At 43.3% G+C, this 12,727-nt stretch overlaps 1 protein-coding gene across 1 annotated transcript in view; it reads right to left on the reverse strand.

The window, feature by feature from the left end:
- Window positions 1-12,727, reverse strand: part of ENTPD1 (ectonucleoside triphosphate diphosphohydrolase 1) — a 99,335-nt gene that overhangs the window by 29,224 nt on the left and 57,384 nt on the right. Inside the window, exons 3-6 of the mRNA XM_059169345.1 lie at window positions 6,728-6,845; window positions 4,065-4,215; window positions 2,040-2,199; window positions 675-914 (exon numbers count right to left, since the gene is read on the reverse strand). Of these exons, the coding sequence (XP_059025328.1) occupies window positions 675-914; window positions 2,040-2,199; window positions 4,065-4,215; window positions 6,728-6,845 (669 nt within the window). The remainder of the gene's footprint in view (window positions 1-674; window positions 915-2,039; window positions 2,200-4,064; window positions 4,216-6,727; window positions 6,846-12,727) is intronic.

The raw sequence follows: 12,727 nt of genomic DNA on the forward strand, positions 1-12,727 counted from the left end.
AACCTGTTTTCTATTGCTGTAGGAAATGGAGACTTAAAAAGTGCTAAGAGCTGTATCCCTGGGGCTAATAATACTTATATGTTAATAAAAAATGTATTTGGGGCGTCTGGGTGGCTCAGTGGGTTGAGCCACTGCCTTCAGCTCGGGTCATGATCTCAGGGTCCTGGGATCGAGCCCCGCGTCGGGCTCTCTGCTCGGCGGGGAGCCTGCTTCCTCCTCTCTCTCTGCCTGCCTCTTTGCCTGCTTGTGATCTCTCTCTGTCAAAAAATAAATAAAATCTTTAAAAAAATGTATTTAAACAAAAAAAAGTGCTAAGAGCTTTCAAATTACACATTCCTCCCAACAATACCTGAGCATGTAATTTTCACTGTCAAGGTCAGTGAAATGACTGAGAAATTGTTTCTCAGTCATTAAAAGGGCTGAGAAATTATTTGCAAGAAAGGAATTGAGTCGTGTCCTTGGAGAAAGTGCAGTAAACAAACACAGGAGGTAATGTCTGGATGGGACGATTCACAGGGGTCGACCAGATGTAGTTAGATATCCTGCTTGAGAAGGTTTGGAAAGTACAGTAACCAAGTTCAGACCAATTACTGAAGTAGAAAGAGACAACAACAGGATGTGGGGGCCAGTGGCCCAGATGTGGGGAGGGTGGGTCTGGATTCAGTTATACTTGCCTGAATGTCCTTGGCCAGTTTCTGCCTGAGTGCTTGATCCTTCCCATAGCACAAGAAGCTGTGCGTGTACACGCTGTAGTCCCTGCCATAGAGGCGGAAGTGCAGAGCATTGCTTGGAGACTCGATGTTCTTGTCTTGCGGCACAAAAGTGATTTGTGTAGAGGCTCCCCCAAGGTCTAAAGCCCCGTAGGTTTCAAGAGCAGTGTCTTCATTTGGCCTCAGGTTGAGCCAACTCGGTTTCTGAAAGAGAGTACAGTCAATAGTGGTAGCAGTCTCTGGACACCGGCTTCACACTGTATCTTACACTCAGGGACTTCCTAGGGTGAGGGAAAGGATGCATAAGGTGACACAAAGCTCACTGGACACTTCTCAGTCAGATCAACAAGGAACATCAGCAAAGCAGGAAAAGAGGGGCTTCAAAGATAGAGCTCAGGGTGCCTGGGTGGCTCAGTGGGTTAAGCTGCTGCCTTCAGCTCAGGTCATGATCTCAGGGTCCTGGGATCGAGGCCGCATCAGGCTCTCTGCTCAGCAGGAAGCCTGCTTCCCTCTCTCTCTCTCTGCCTGCCTCTCTGTCTACTTGTGATCTCTCTCTGTCAAGTAAATAAATAAAATCTTAAAAAAAAAAAAAAAAAAAAAAGATAGAGCTCAGACTGCAGCAACCCAGAAGTGGCAGAGTCAGTGTTTATAATCAAGGAGTCTGAACCGAAAAGACTCAAGTTCAAATCTCCACTCATTTGCTCATTAACCATGTGACCCTGAGCAGATAACTACCTTCTCTAGGCCTCAATCTGAGACTTGAAAGTGAAAGAATTCCTCACGTAGTTGTTCTGAAGACAAAATCAGACAGTACATGAAAAGTGCTTATGGGGCATCTGGGTGGCTCAGTGGGTTAAGCCTCTGCTTTCAGCTCAGGTCATGATCTCAGGGTCCTAGGATCAAGCCCCACATTGGGCTCTCTGCTCAGCAGGGCACCTGTTTCCCCCACCCCTCTGCCTACCTCTCTGCCCACTTGTGATCTGTCTCTCAAATAAATAAATAAAATCTTAAAAAAAAAAAAAAAGAAAAAAGAAAAGTGCTTAGCACAGTACAAGACACATAGCACTAGGCAAATGTTAGCTAGTCTTATTTTTAATGATAGATATTTAATTTCCTCTCTGCCTCCCTAAGGTGAAGATATGATTTCCTTATTCTCCAAAAGGAAAAGTTCTTGTAATAAAATTCTTGCAAATGTGGGGATAAATTAACGTGTTCATTCACCCAGCATTCATTCTGGCTACAGATCCCTATACTGCCTAAGACCACAACGGCATTGACATCCCCCCCCCCAACCCTGGGGAGCCACCTCCCTGGGTGCGAGATGATCACCTGAGTGAATTTGCCCAGCAGGTAGTTGATGGTAATCCAGCCATAGGCACCTTCCTCTTGGCCGGTGATGATTCTGGCACCCTGGAAGTCAAAGTGGTAGTTGCTGAGGCTCCTCGCCACCACAGCCAGGACCTTGTCTGCCAACTGCTCATTTTCTATCCTGCGCAAAGGAAGAGCTGTGTTTACCAGTTTTGCTTGAATAACTACAAGTACTCCTTTTAGTCACGGCTTCCAGCAGTTCTCCTAGGAAGCGAATCCTAACTCCCTGGAATAAATGAAGGGATGGAGGTGCCATCTGTCTGAGGCTGTCTGAGGAGCCCTCCTTTTGGGTGAGGCAGAACTAGTCTTTTGGCCCTCCTCTCCAAATCCAGATCCTTCCTGTCCCTACATCGACTGTTCTTCCTAAAAATACCTTTTTTTGTTGTTGTTGCTCCTAAATATTATCAAAGTAATTTTCATTTTTGTGGTGGTGGTGGTGGCTGGATATTGTTTAATCACTACATCTGGAGATGACAAATGCTACATTAGCCCACTGGTGGCTTCCAGCTGGTTCCGGAGTCAGGCTCTGCTTGAGGTTTTTAATTACGGCTGTAGCAGATACCAGGTGGCAAATGTCCTGAGACAGATACCCAACCTCCAGTAGGGGGGTAGACTGGGGAAAAAAAGTCTGCCTCATATTGTACTTTAGTTCCTGGGTCTGTCTGAGATGTTGAGACCTAAAGAAGGAATCTTCCAGTGTTGTCCTAGTGAAAATGGGATGCAATTACTCCCAACACTGAGAGGCTCTGGGCCAGAGATGCCGCCTTCCAACCAGCACTGAACCCTCTCAACACTCATCTGAATAGCTTCACATCCTACGCCTGGCTTCCCTGTCCCCAGTTTTCCTCCCTTTCTCCCACTCCCAATCCACCTCTTTCCCAGCGTGACCAACAGCTTCCCATTATCTCTCAGACGAACACCAAATTCCCAGCCTGGCCCACAAACCACTTTGTGAGCTGGCCCCTGCCTCTTCGGAGTTCCACTCGGAATCCTGGCTTTACAACTTACCAGGCATGTGACTAACCTGGGGGTGACTTACCCAACATTTGTAAGTCACGGCTTCCTTATCTGGTTAATAATAGTTAATAATGCCTCTTCATAGAGTTGTGATGACTAAGCACAGGTCTAACAACATAGCAAGGGCTCAACAAATACAAGCTGCTTCATCATTTTTTTATTATTTTTTTTTACTATATGTAGCCTATGTTCTATCTATGCAGAACTATTTATAGTCCTCTGAATATGCCCTGGTCTCTCACTCATCCCTGCCTTTGCACGTCTACTAGAACACAAGCTTCAGGAAGACAGCTACTTTGTTCTTTTCACTCCTGGATCTCCAGCACTTGGAACAGTGTCTGCCACAAAGCAGATGTGGAAGAAACATGGGTAATGGAATGTGTGACATCTTCTCCACCTCTAATAGGCCCTTTGCCCGCCCTCCAACTCATCCTTTGTGATTCAGCTCAAGTGTACTCTTCTCCCATTCTGAGCAGGGCCAACTATGCTCCCATAGTATCTCTGAGCACTCCTCTGCTAAAGAACTGATGACCTGTATTGAAACTCTCATCTCCCATATGGGTACTAAGTGGTGACCAAAGAAGATGTGCTACTTGTGATTATTTGGGTCTTGGGACATCTGTGGCTCTCCTCTGGTCTTTCTCCTCCTAGATACTGGATGGTTAACTTGGTAGCCTCAAATCCCAGAGAACACAGGCTCAACATTGCTCTTTGTGCCCCAGCTCCCTTGAATTCTCTGCAGGGAGATGGGCAGGAGGACTTTTTCTTTTACACACTTGGACTCCCACCATTACACATACTAAGAGTTTGGGGGTTGTACCCACTTACTGAGATTTTCTTTCTGCAGTGTGGACATGTAGGATGTTTAGAAGGTGGAGTGTTAGGGAAGCGTGGTGCTATCCCATAACTTCAGAGGCTCTCACACTACCAGCCTAACCCCCGACAGTGTGTCCCCATGTGCTATAATACCTGAGCAAACGCATGCCTGCCGTCGCTCCCAAGTAAACAGGGGTCTCTTGGTGCCGGGACTTTGGAACCACTTGAGTGGCTCTTACCATGCATGCTGTCAGATAAGTGTCTATTTCACTTAATTTTTGAGCATATCCTGAGATTCCAGGACCTAAGGAAAGATGTAGAAGCAAATGACAATCTTTTTTTAAACGTACAGGACACACCTGGGCAGTATTAGAGCAAAACAGTGGCATTTTGTGAGAAAACCAAAGAAGACAATTTCTTGATGTAATGTAGGTTAGGTTGCTATACTTTGAGGGTAACTCTCTGAACCTGGCCTTGGTAGGATCTATTTTCAGACCTCGGGCTGGGTCTGTCACTGTTCAGTAATTTTGCCGCTGGATGGCGCAATTTTCACATTCAATTGCATAATCTCCCTAATAGGTTCTCATATTTTTAAAAGGGGGAATAACTAGAATTTAAATAAAAAATTGAATTAAAAAAATTAAATGGGGCTCTTATAGTTACCCTATAGATCTGCTTTTTGATGTTTTTTTCTACAAAACTGTAACTAATAACACTAATTCCTAGAAGACCTAAAAGGAGAAATAAGAAATTTAGAAAAATGAAAATAAACACCAGGCACACTGGCTTTTACTGAAAAGACAGTAACTGCTGCTAACTAGCTATGTGAACATCGACAGTCCCCTGAAATTTCTGAAGCAGAGTTTCTTCCTTTATTAGAATAAACATGTACAGAATCCATGTCTCCTTGGCAATTTTTCCTTTCTGAAAACCTGGTTTCCCTGGTAAAACTGTTTTTCCGATTCCAGAGCAAAACTAACTGTTGCTAAGAACTTTTTTTTTTTTTTTGTAAGTTATGCTTAACAATCTCAGCTCTCTTTAAATTAAAATAAACATCTACACTTTAGTGAAAATGTGCATTAAAGATCTTTGGCCAGATATGTGATCCATATTTTTCACAGATTTTTAAAAAGCCAGTTTAACAGTAATGAAAAGAGCAGCTCTAAGTTATCAGGTAACTGTTTTGATTAAAAAATTCTGGCCTTTAAGAATTTTTTCCACCCACCTTTCATCTAAATATTTGACTAGAGAACTCTCTCTTTTGAGAGGGGAGAAGTCCTGCACTTCTTTGGCCAGACAAAAAGATAGCTGCTGGATTTTAAAAAAATACCAACATTTCTTAAAAAATGGAAAGCAATGGGGGCGCCTGGGTGGCTCAGTGGGTTAAGCCGCTGCCTTCTGCTCAGGTCATGATCTCAGGGTCCTGGGATCGAGCCCCGCGTCGGGCTCTCTGCTTGGCGGGGAGCCTGCTTCCTCCTCTCTCTCTGCCTGCCTCTCTGTCTGCTTGTGATCTCTCTGTCAAATAAATAAATAAAATCTAAAAAAAAAAAAAAAAATGGAAAGCAATGAATTAAATAGAAGCCAAAAAAAAAAAAAAAAGAGGGATTTGGGCTTAAGAAATGCTCAACCTTCTGTCTCACAACGGTTGGGGCCAATGTCTGAGGATATCAGGCTCCTGGGTAAAATGACTTGCTCCTTGGAAACATATTCTCTCTACCGCTTTCTTGGGACACTTTGAAAATTGGGGGACCTCACAGACCATCAAAGTAAAAGTCAGTCTTCTGGGAGCTAAATACCTGTCTAAGAAATAGTGGGACCCTACCTCAAAAGGCCCAGAGAGATCAAGGTCAGAGAAGACAGTGCGGTGCAGTAACACTCGGTACATTCTGGGGTGCTGAGTGGAGGGAGTGGAAAGGGCTGAACTGACAACATTAACCTGTTCTGTGAGTTTAGAAGAAAACTAGGGAGGAAAAGAATCAATCTGTAATGTGGTGATTCCGATAGAAGGAAGCATGGAGTGCAAGAAAGAGACCTAGACTCTTGTCCTGGGTTTGTTGCTACTTGTAAGTCACTAGTCTCCCAGGTTTTTGCTTCCTTCTTTGAAAACAAGATTTAAATGATCTGCAAGCTCCAGCCCTAGGTATCTGTGATTTCTTCCAAGCTGTAGCTTAGAGGATAAAGACTAAGGGCAACAATTCTTTGGACCAACAGCATCAACATCACCTGGGAACCTATAAGAAATGCAAATTCTGGGGCCTGTCCCAGACCTACTGCATCAGAAACTCTGGTGGTGGGACCCAGCATCTGTGTTTTTAAAAACCCTCCAGTTGGCTCTGCTGCAGATATAAATTTGAGAGCCACTGGAGAAGTCGCGGGTTCAAAACTGGGCAGATCTCCATTTGAACCCCAGTTCCATCACTTACTAGCTCAAGCAACCTTAACAAGTGGCATACACTCTCTCTAGGTCAGTGCCCTCATTTAAAAAAAAAGGGGGGGGTAACAGTAGGACATATTTCCCAGGGAGACCATGAAGATGAAATCATGCATTTTCCATACTTGGTGCATAACACACAGATGTGTGATGGGAGCCACTATGACCTGACGACTTTTACATTTGTTTCTTCTTCAAGGGTTTCATCATTTAGGACTGATTTCATATTATTTGTGTAATGACAACAAAATAACAGCAGCAGCTGCCCCACAATGTTCTTCACTGAATGTCCTTTTTCTCATGTATTCCCCCCACCTGCCATACATGTTCTCACATATGTTCCTCTCATCCCCCACTGTCTCCCTCCCCTTTTCCTTCCTCTTACCTTTCAGCTTGCACTCTGTTACCTGGTGCACCACCCCTGTGTCGTTCTCCTTTTCTGCTGGCCACTTATAGATGTACAAACTTGTGTGAGAAGAGCCTGCATCCAGCACAATCCCATACTGAGGGGAAAAACAACAAGTCAAGAACTTACCAGGATTACATTATGCTTCCCCCTACTCCGCTTGCAACAGAAGGAAACAAAGACGAGAGTCTTCAAAAACACGAGGAGACATATTTTTAAAAAGATTTTATTTATTTATTTGACAGACAGAGATCACAGGTAGACAGACAGGCAGGTGGGGCGGGGGGGGGGGGGGAGGCAGGCTTCCTGCTGAGCAGAGAGCCCAGTGCAGGGCTTGATCCCAGGACCTTGGGATCATGACCTGAGCTGAAAGCAGAGGCTTTAACCCACTGAGCCACCCAGATGCCCTGAGGAGATATATTTTAATTCAAGATGAACATGGGGAGGGGTGGCCTGGTGTTGCCCTGATCATAAGAACTACCAGGACACCAATCTCTCTAGAATCATGGCTCGTAGTGCTGGTGGCATGTTAGAATTTTCCAGGCCTTACCCAGGGTGGGGCCTGAGCCTCCCTACTGATAATTATGAATATAACTATACATTGTATTTAATACATTTTAAAAGATAAGTATTTTCATGTTTTGGGCTCTTATGACTGAGAGGAGATCAAAGGAAGAATAAAGAGGAAAAGGTGGGAAGAAAGAAGGGGAAAGACAGCATGAGAAAGAACTCATTGGTCAGAGGCAAAAGGCGAAAGAGCCAAGTCTCCACATTACATTTCATGAGAATATTAAATGTACTGGGCAGGTGTTGCATGAAACGTTTTGTGAGAGTTCTCTGATTTAACCCTCAGAACAGTCCTGTAGGGTAGGTACTCTGTTTATCCCTGCTATATATGTGAGAAATTAAAGAACAAAGAGGTTAAGTAGTTTACTCAAGATACACAGCTAATTGGTGAGAGAGCCTGGATTTGGATCAGAGTTAGACCCAAGATCTTATGCTCCATATACAGAGAAACATAGGAGCAAGGGCAGAACAATAGTTTTTAAAGACTTTTAGTGCGGGATAACTACAGCAAAGTGCATCCCAGTGAATTCTGGCATATGTGCACACCCATTTACACCACACCACCAAGATCAAGATTCAGAATGTTTTCTACTGCCCCTCTCAGTCCGTTCCTCCTGAGGGTAACCATTGACTTGGTTTCTGTCCCCACGGATGAGTTTTGCCTATCTTTGAGCTGCTGTAAAGGGACTCACACAGTGTGCCTCCTCTATGTCTAGCTTCTTCTGCTGTTCCCTGTCTCTTAGATGCATCCTGACTGTGCGCAGCCATAGTTCATCCCTCTTCATTGCTATACAATAGTTCCTATTTCATTATATGCACTATGTTTTTATCCATTCTACTGTTGATGACATTTGAGTTGCTTCCAGTTCGGCACTATTGGGAATATAGTCCCTGGGAACATCCTTGCCCATGTCATTCTTTGAATATAAGCTCATTTATTTTGGGTATTTACGTAGGAGTAGACTGCCGAATGCTCTTTTTGATCATTTAATGTTCATCTCTGGTTACACCCCTGAGTTTAATCAGGAAAAAATGCCATGGGGCTTGTAAGGAGAGCATGATAGTACCTGTACTTTAATTTATTATCCCTCTGGTAGAGAGAAACATGGAAGAAAGTAAACAGGGAAGCAGAAGGAAGAGAAAAAGGAGGCACGCCTAAAGTGTGAGCTAACCACTCCCAACACACTTTGTTGCTGTGGACCTCCAAGTGCCATCTGTCTCTTGATAATGCTTAAATCAGCAGTCATTCGATATATAGTCTCCCATACTGTCTTATTACCTGTTAAGAACCTAAGATCTTCCAGGGAGGAAAGAAGAATGGATTCAAGAGACCTCCTTGGACCACTGGCAATAGTTAATAGCTGAGTTTGCTTGGTGTCAAGCTTTATTCTGTTTCTCCAGATGAGGAGAATATCAGTGTGCAGCAGAGGGCAGATCCTTGGCCTTCTGCAACCTCTAGTGTTCTCAGCCTAGTTAGGCACAACAGGACTCCCTATGGCAAGGAACATTATGACCTTAAAAAGAAAAAAGCCTTTATACTTGGCGAGAGAGCAAGCTGGATAGACTCCTCCATAAACAGGCTTGCAGTGAGAGGAAACCAATGACTTAGGTCATAACTGTTGCAGGCCCACCGGGGAATGCCTGGCGTCTGGGGCCTTTGGAACCATGGGCAGTCTCCTGGGGTCGAGAGAGGCTGAGAGTTTACACAGCAGAAAATTCTGTTGTTTCCTAGGAGGGTCTGTGAATTCTTGCTGCCAGAAAATGTTCCAACCACAGTGGCCTATGATAAAATCTGAGGCAGCAGCAGTAAGCAAGCAGCCTTTATCTGGGATCAGGACATTCTATTCTTTGTTGACATGAAAGTCACTCTTCCAACGGAGCAAAGGAACCAGCCTTCCTTCTATCATCCTGTTTCTCGAAGGCCTTAGACAACGAGGTGGTGGAGAAATGAAAGTTTTTGCTACATTTGGTTTATCAAGTGTTTGAGCGGGAGGTGTGCTGTATTCTGTCACACAGGAGCTGAGGGCTTTCCACCTTATGTATACAGTGGACTGGAATGCTAACCTGCCAAATTGTGCCAAATATTTTTTCTCTTAGGAAACAGTTTGCAGCTTGAGGGACAGATAAAAACTTGATTGTGTGAAAATTCTGTTTGGGCATTTTGGAAGTTTGCCTTTCATTGTTGTAAAACTCAGCATATTTACTCATTTTCATAGCTGGCCCATCTTAGAGCTATAAGTTTATTCTACATAATCTTCATATTTGAGAGATGAGAGACCGTGTCCAGTAGAGTTTAAGGACCTACCTAAGAAGTACAGAAGGTGAAAGCCTTCAAAGACCCATCTAGAGCCCGGGTAGCCGCCATCTTTTGTTACTTTTCACCATACCAGCATTTTCCAATGCATGTTCCAGAAAACACTAAGCCTGCAAGGATCTAGGCAAATAAGACTTCCCAGGAGTTTGGGGAATGCTGAGTGCTTTCTCTCTCTCTCCTGGGCTCACAAACCCATTAGGTAATGAATGCTTCAGAGAGTCTGGCAGTAGAGAAGCTTGCCTAACTTTGTTTGAGCCAGCATTGCCCTGACTCCATGATGACAGAATTCTGTTTAAAATAAAAATCTCTACCCAACAGAAAGGTTTTGACCAAAGCTGTGCCTTACACCATGCTAACACTCCTATCCAGTGTTTCTCTGTAGCTCATATTTTTAAAAGGCCTGTGAGTTCATTCTATACATTAATACATTAAAGAAAAATTAAATATATGTGTGGTGATGAAGAGATCTGACACTCCCCTAGGATTATTTCAATATTACTTTCTATTTTAAGAATACTAAAAGTTTACTAGATAACATCTAGTTAAATGAAGGGGAAGGGAAAAAAAGACATTTAAGATCCTACCAACTACATATCACTGTTACTTTGATTTATCTCCTTCCAGTCTTTCCTAAATACACAAATTTTTATATGGCTGCAATCTTACTGTGTATATACAACTTTATCCTGGCTAGTTTTTGATCATCCACATGATTTTAGCAACCATAACTGATCTTCATAAGTTATTCTGAGTGAACAAAAGCAGTGTTTCAGGGAAAGGAACAGTAAAAATGACCTTGCTTGGTTCACAGAGACACCAATGTAGGGCCGTTGGTACAGACCTGGCAATGTGGGTGGCCACAGACCCTGAGCTCACAGAGACTGGAGGCCATGGGGACCAAGACTCTCTTTAAGGTGGAAGCAATTCTACCTGCACAATGTCATAGGTCCAGTCATCGGAGTAAATCTCTCTAGATGCAGAAAGAAATAGAAAACTTGAGCAGCAGATGATCTGCTTCTATTCCTGGCTCTGCAGAAGTGGTTTGTTCTCATTCAGATCTCAACCCACTTGTCACCCAACTGTGAGCCTTCTGATTCGGAAAACACTCACCCTGACACTGGCCAGCTCTCAGTTCCCTATAAGACACATAACTTCTGTTCTAGAGCCTCAGCCCAGAATGCCCTTCACCTAAGATCCCAGCCTTCTCTGACCTTTTCAGATTTAATTCTACTTTTGTAATCCTTGGCTCAGAGTCCCCATATTTTGCTCTAAAAACAGGACTTACCATGATGCATAATTACATGTCTATATGGCTATTTGATTAATATCTGTCTTCCCCATAAGGATGTGAACTATATTAGGGCAGGGCTGTTTTGCTTACAATGGTATGTCCAGCACCCACCTCAGGATATCCTACCACATGTTAGGCACAAAGAAGGAATTCAACAGGCAATTGTTGAATTGAATGAATGAAGAGGGTTAGAATTGTATAATTTTTGAACTCCTTCCAGTCCCAAAAGAACTTAGTACTCACAGTCTAATATAAAGTAGTACCATCAAGATTGAGTTCCACCATCACTACTACCACTACCCAAAAAAACCCCCATAAACCAGGGAACATGGGCAGTGGTAAGATAATCAACTTCTCTCGGTCACTTCAGACATCTTGGTTCTTCAGAATCTTTCTTAAAAGTCCCTGTAGCTTTTTTTAACTGTACTTTTAGCAATGTCATCAGTTTGTCTCAGTGAGTCCTTTTGAATAAACAAAGCTAATCCTTTCAAATTTGACTCCGGTACTCTATAAACTCTATAAACAAATCAGGTCTCCATTAGTTACGGTAATGCTGGCAGGGCCTATGAACAATTAGAGACCATTTTCTGCTTTTCTTTTTTCTTCAATTAGAATTACTAGACTTTCGATACAAACCACGGTTTCACTGCTGTTTGTTAATTGTGGTAAAATACACTGAACATAATAAATTTACCATTTTAAGTGTACAGTTTTGTATACAGTTCAGTGGCATGAAGTACATTAACACCTCGTATACCATCACAACCATCCAGCTCCAAGTATTGTGGGTTTTTTTCTTTTTAAGAATTCTTTATTTGAGAGAGAGCACAAACAGGAGGAGCACAGGGAGAGAGAGAATCTTAAGCAGGGTCGGCACTGAGCGCAGAACCTGACATGGGGTTCAGTCCCACGAATATGAGATCACGACCTGAGCCGAAACCAAGAGTCAGCCACTTAGCCAACTGTGCATCTCTCCAGGTATTGTTTTTTAAACAAGACCACATTAAAATCCAGTAAAGTAAAAATAAGATAGATATTTTCCAGGAGTAATTTGAGGTTGAAAATTGGAGCAAGTCCTTCCAAATTCTCCATAAAACAATACAATCACAAATGCTTAATGAAGAATAGCACTTTAGTTCCTTGTGAAAAAGATGTATGATAATCAACTTCTCTTGGTCACTTCAGACATAATGGTTCTTCTTTCTAGCTGCTTCAGCAGCAGCTAGAAAAACTGCGATCACTGGCTCAGTGACCTTAACACATTAGCAACAAAGAAACTTCCCTAGAATTCATCTCCCTTGAAGCAATGTGGACAGCTGGTCTCCCCTGAGGGCTTCCGGTGTGCTGGCTACTCTGATAAGGGAGTCACTGGTATCATCCCAGGTAATCCTCACAACTACCTCCATTTGACATATGAGGAAGCTGAGGAATAGAGAGAGAGACTTACTTGCCCAAGTCTCATAGCAAAAAGTAGCAGATCTGGGATTGAGATCAAAACCATCTGGTCCCTGAGCCAACAGGCTTCCACAGAAGTGGTAGCTGTTAATGAAGGCACACAGTTTGGTATTGGGTCAGTCTGGTGCCTTTGAGAGAACCTTGTGGGGATCTGTGTGTGTCAGCATGTGCAACGTTGGTGCTAAAAAGAATATCTGACAGCTCGCTAAATGCCAGTTTTCACTAATGAGCAGGAAATTAAGGGAGCGATGAACTGAACATATCTGAAAGCTACCTCCCCACCCAGGTACACCAGAACAAAGGGGGTTTCCCAGGGGACACTTAGGTACAGCTAAATGACTCTTCAGTTCAT

This window comes from Mustela lutreola, chromosome 4 (genome assembly GCF_030435805.1).
Source record: "Mustela lutreola isolate mMusLut2 chromosome 4, mMusLut2.pri, whole genome shotgun sequence".
Classification (NCBI taxonomy): domain Eukaryota; kingdom Metazoa; phylum Chordata; class Mammalia; order Carnivora; family Mustelidae; genus Mustela; species Mustela lutreola.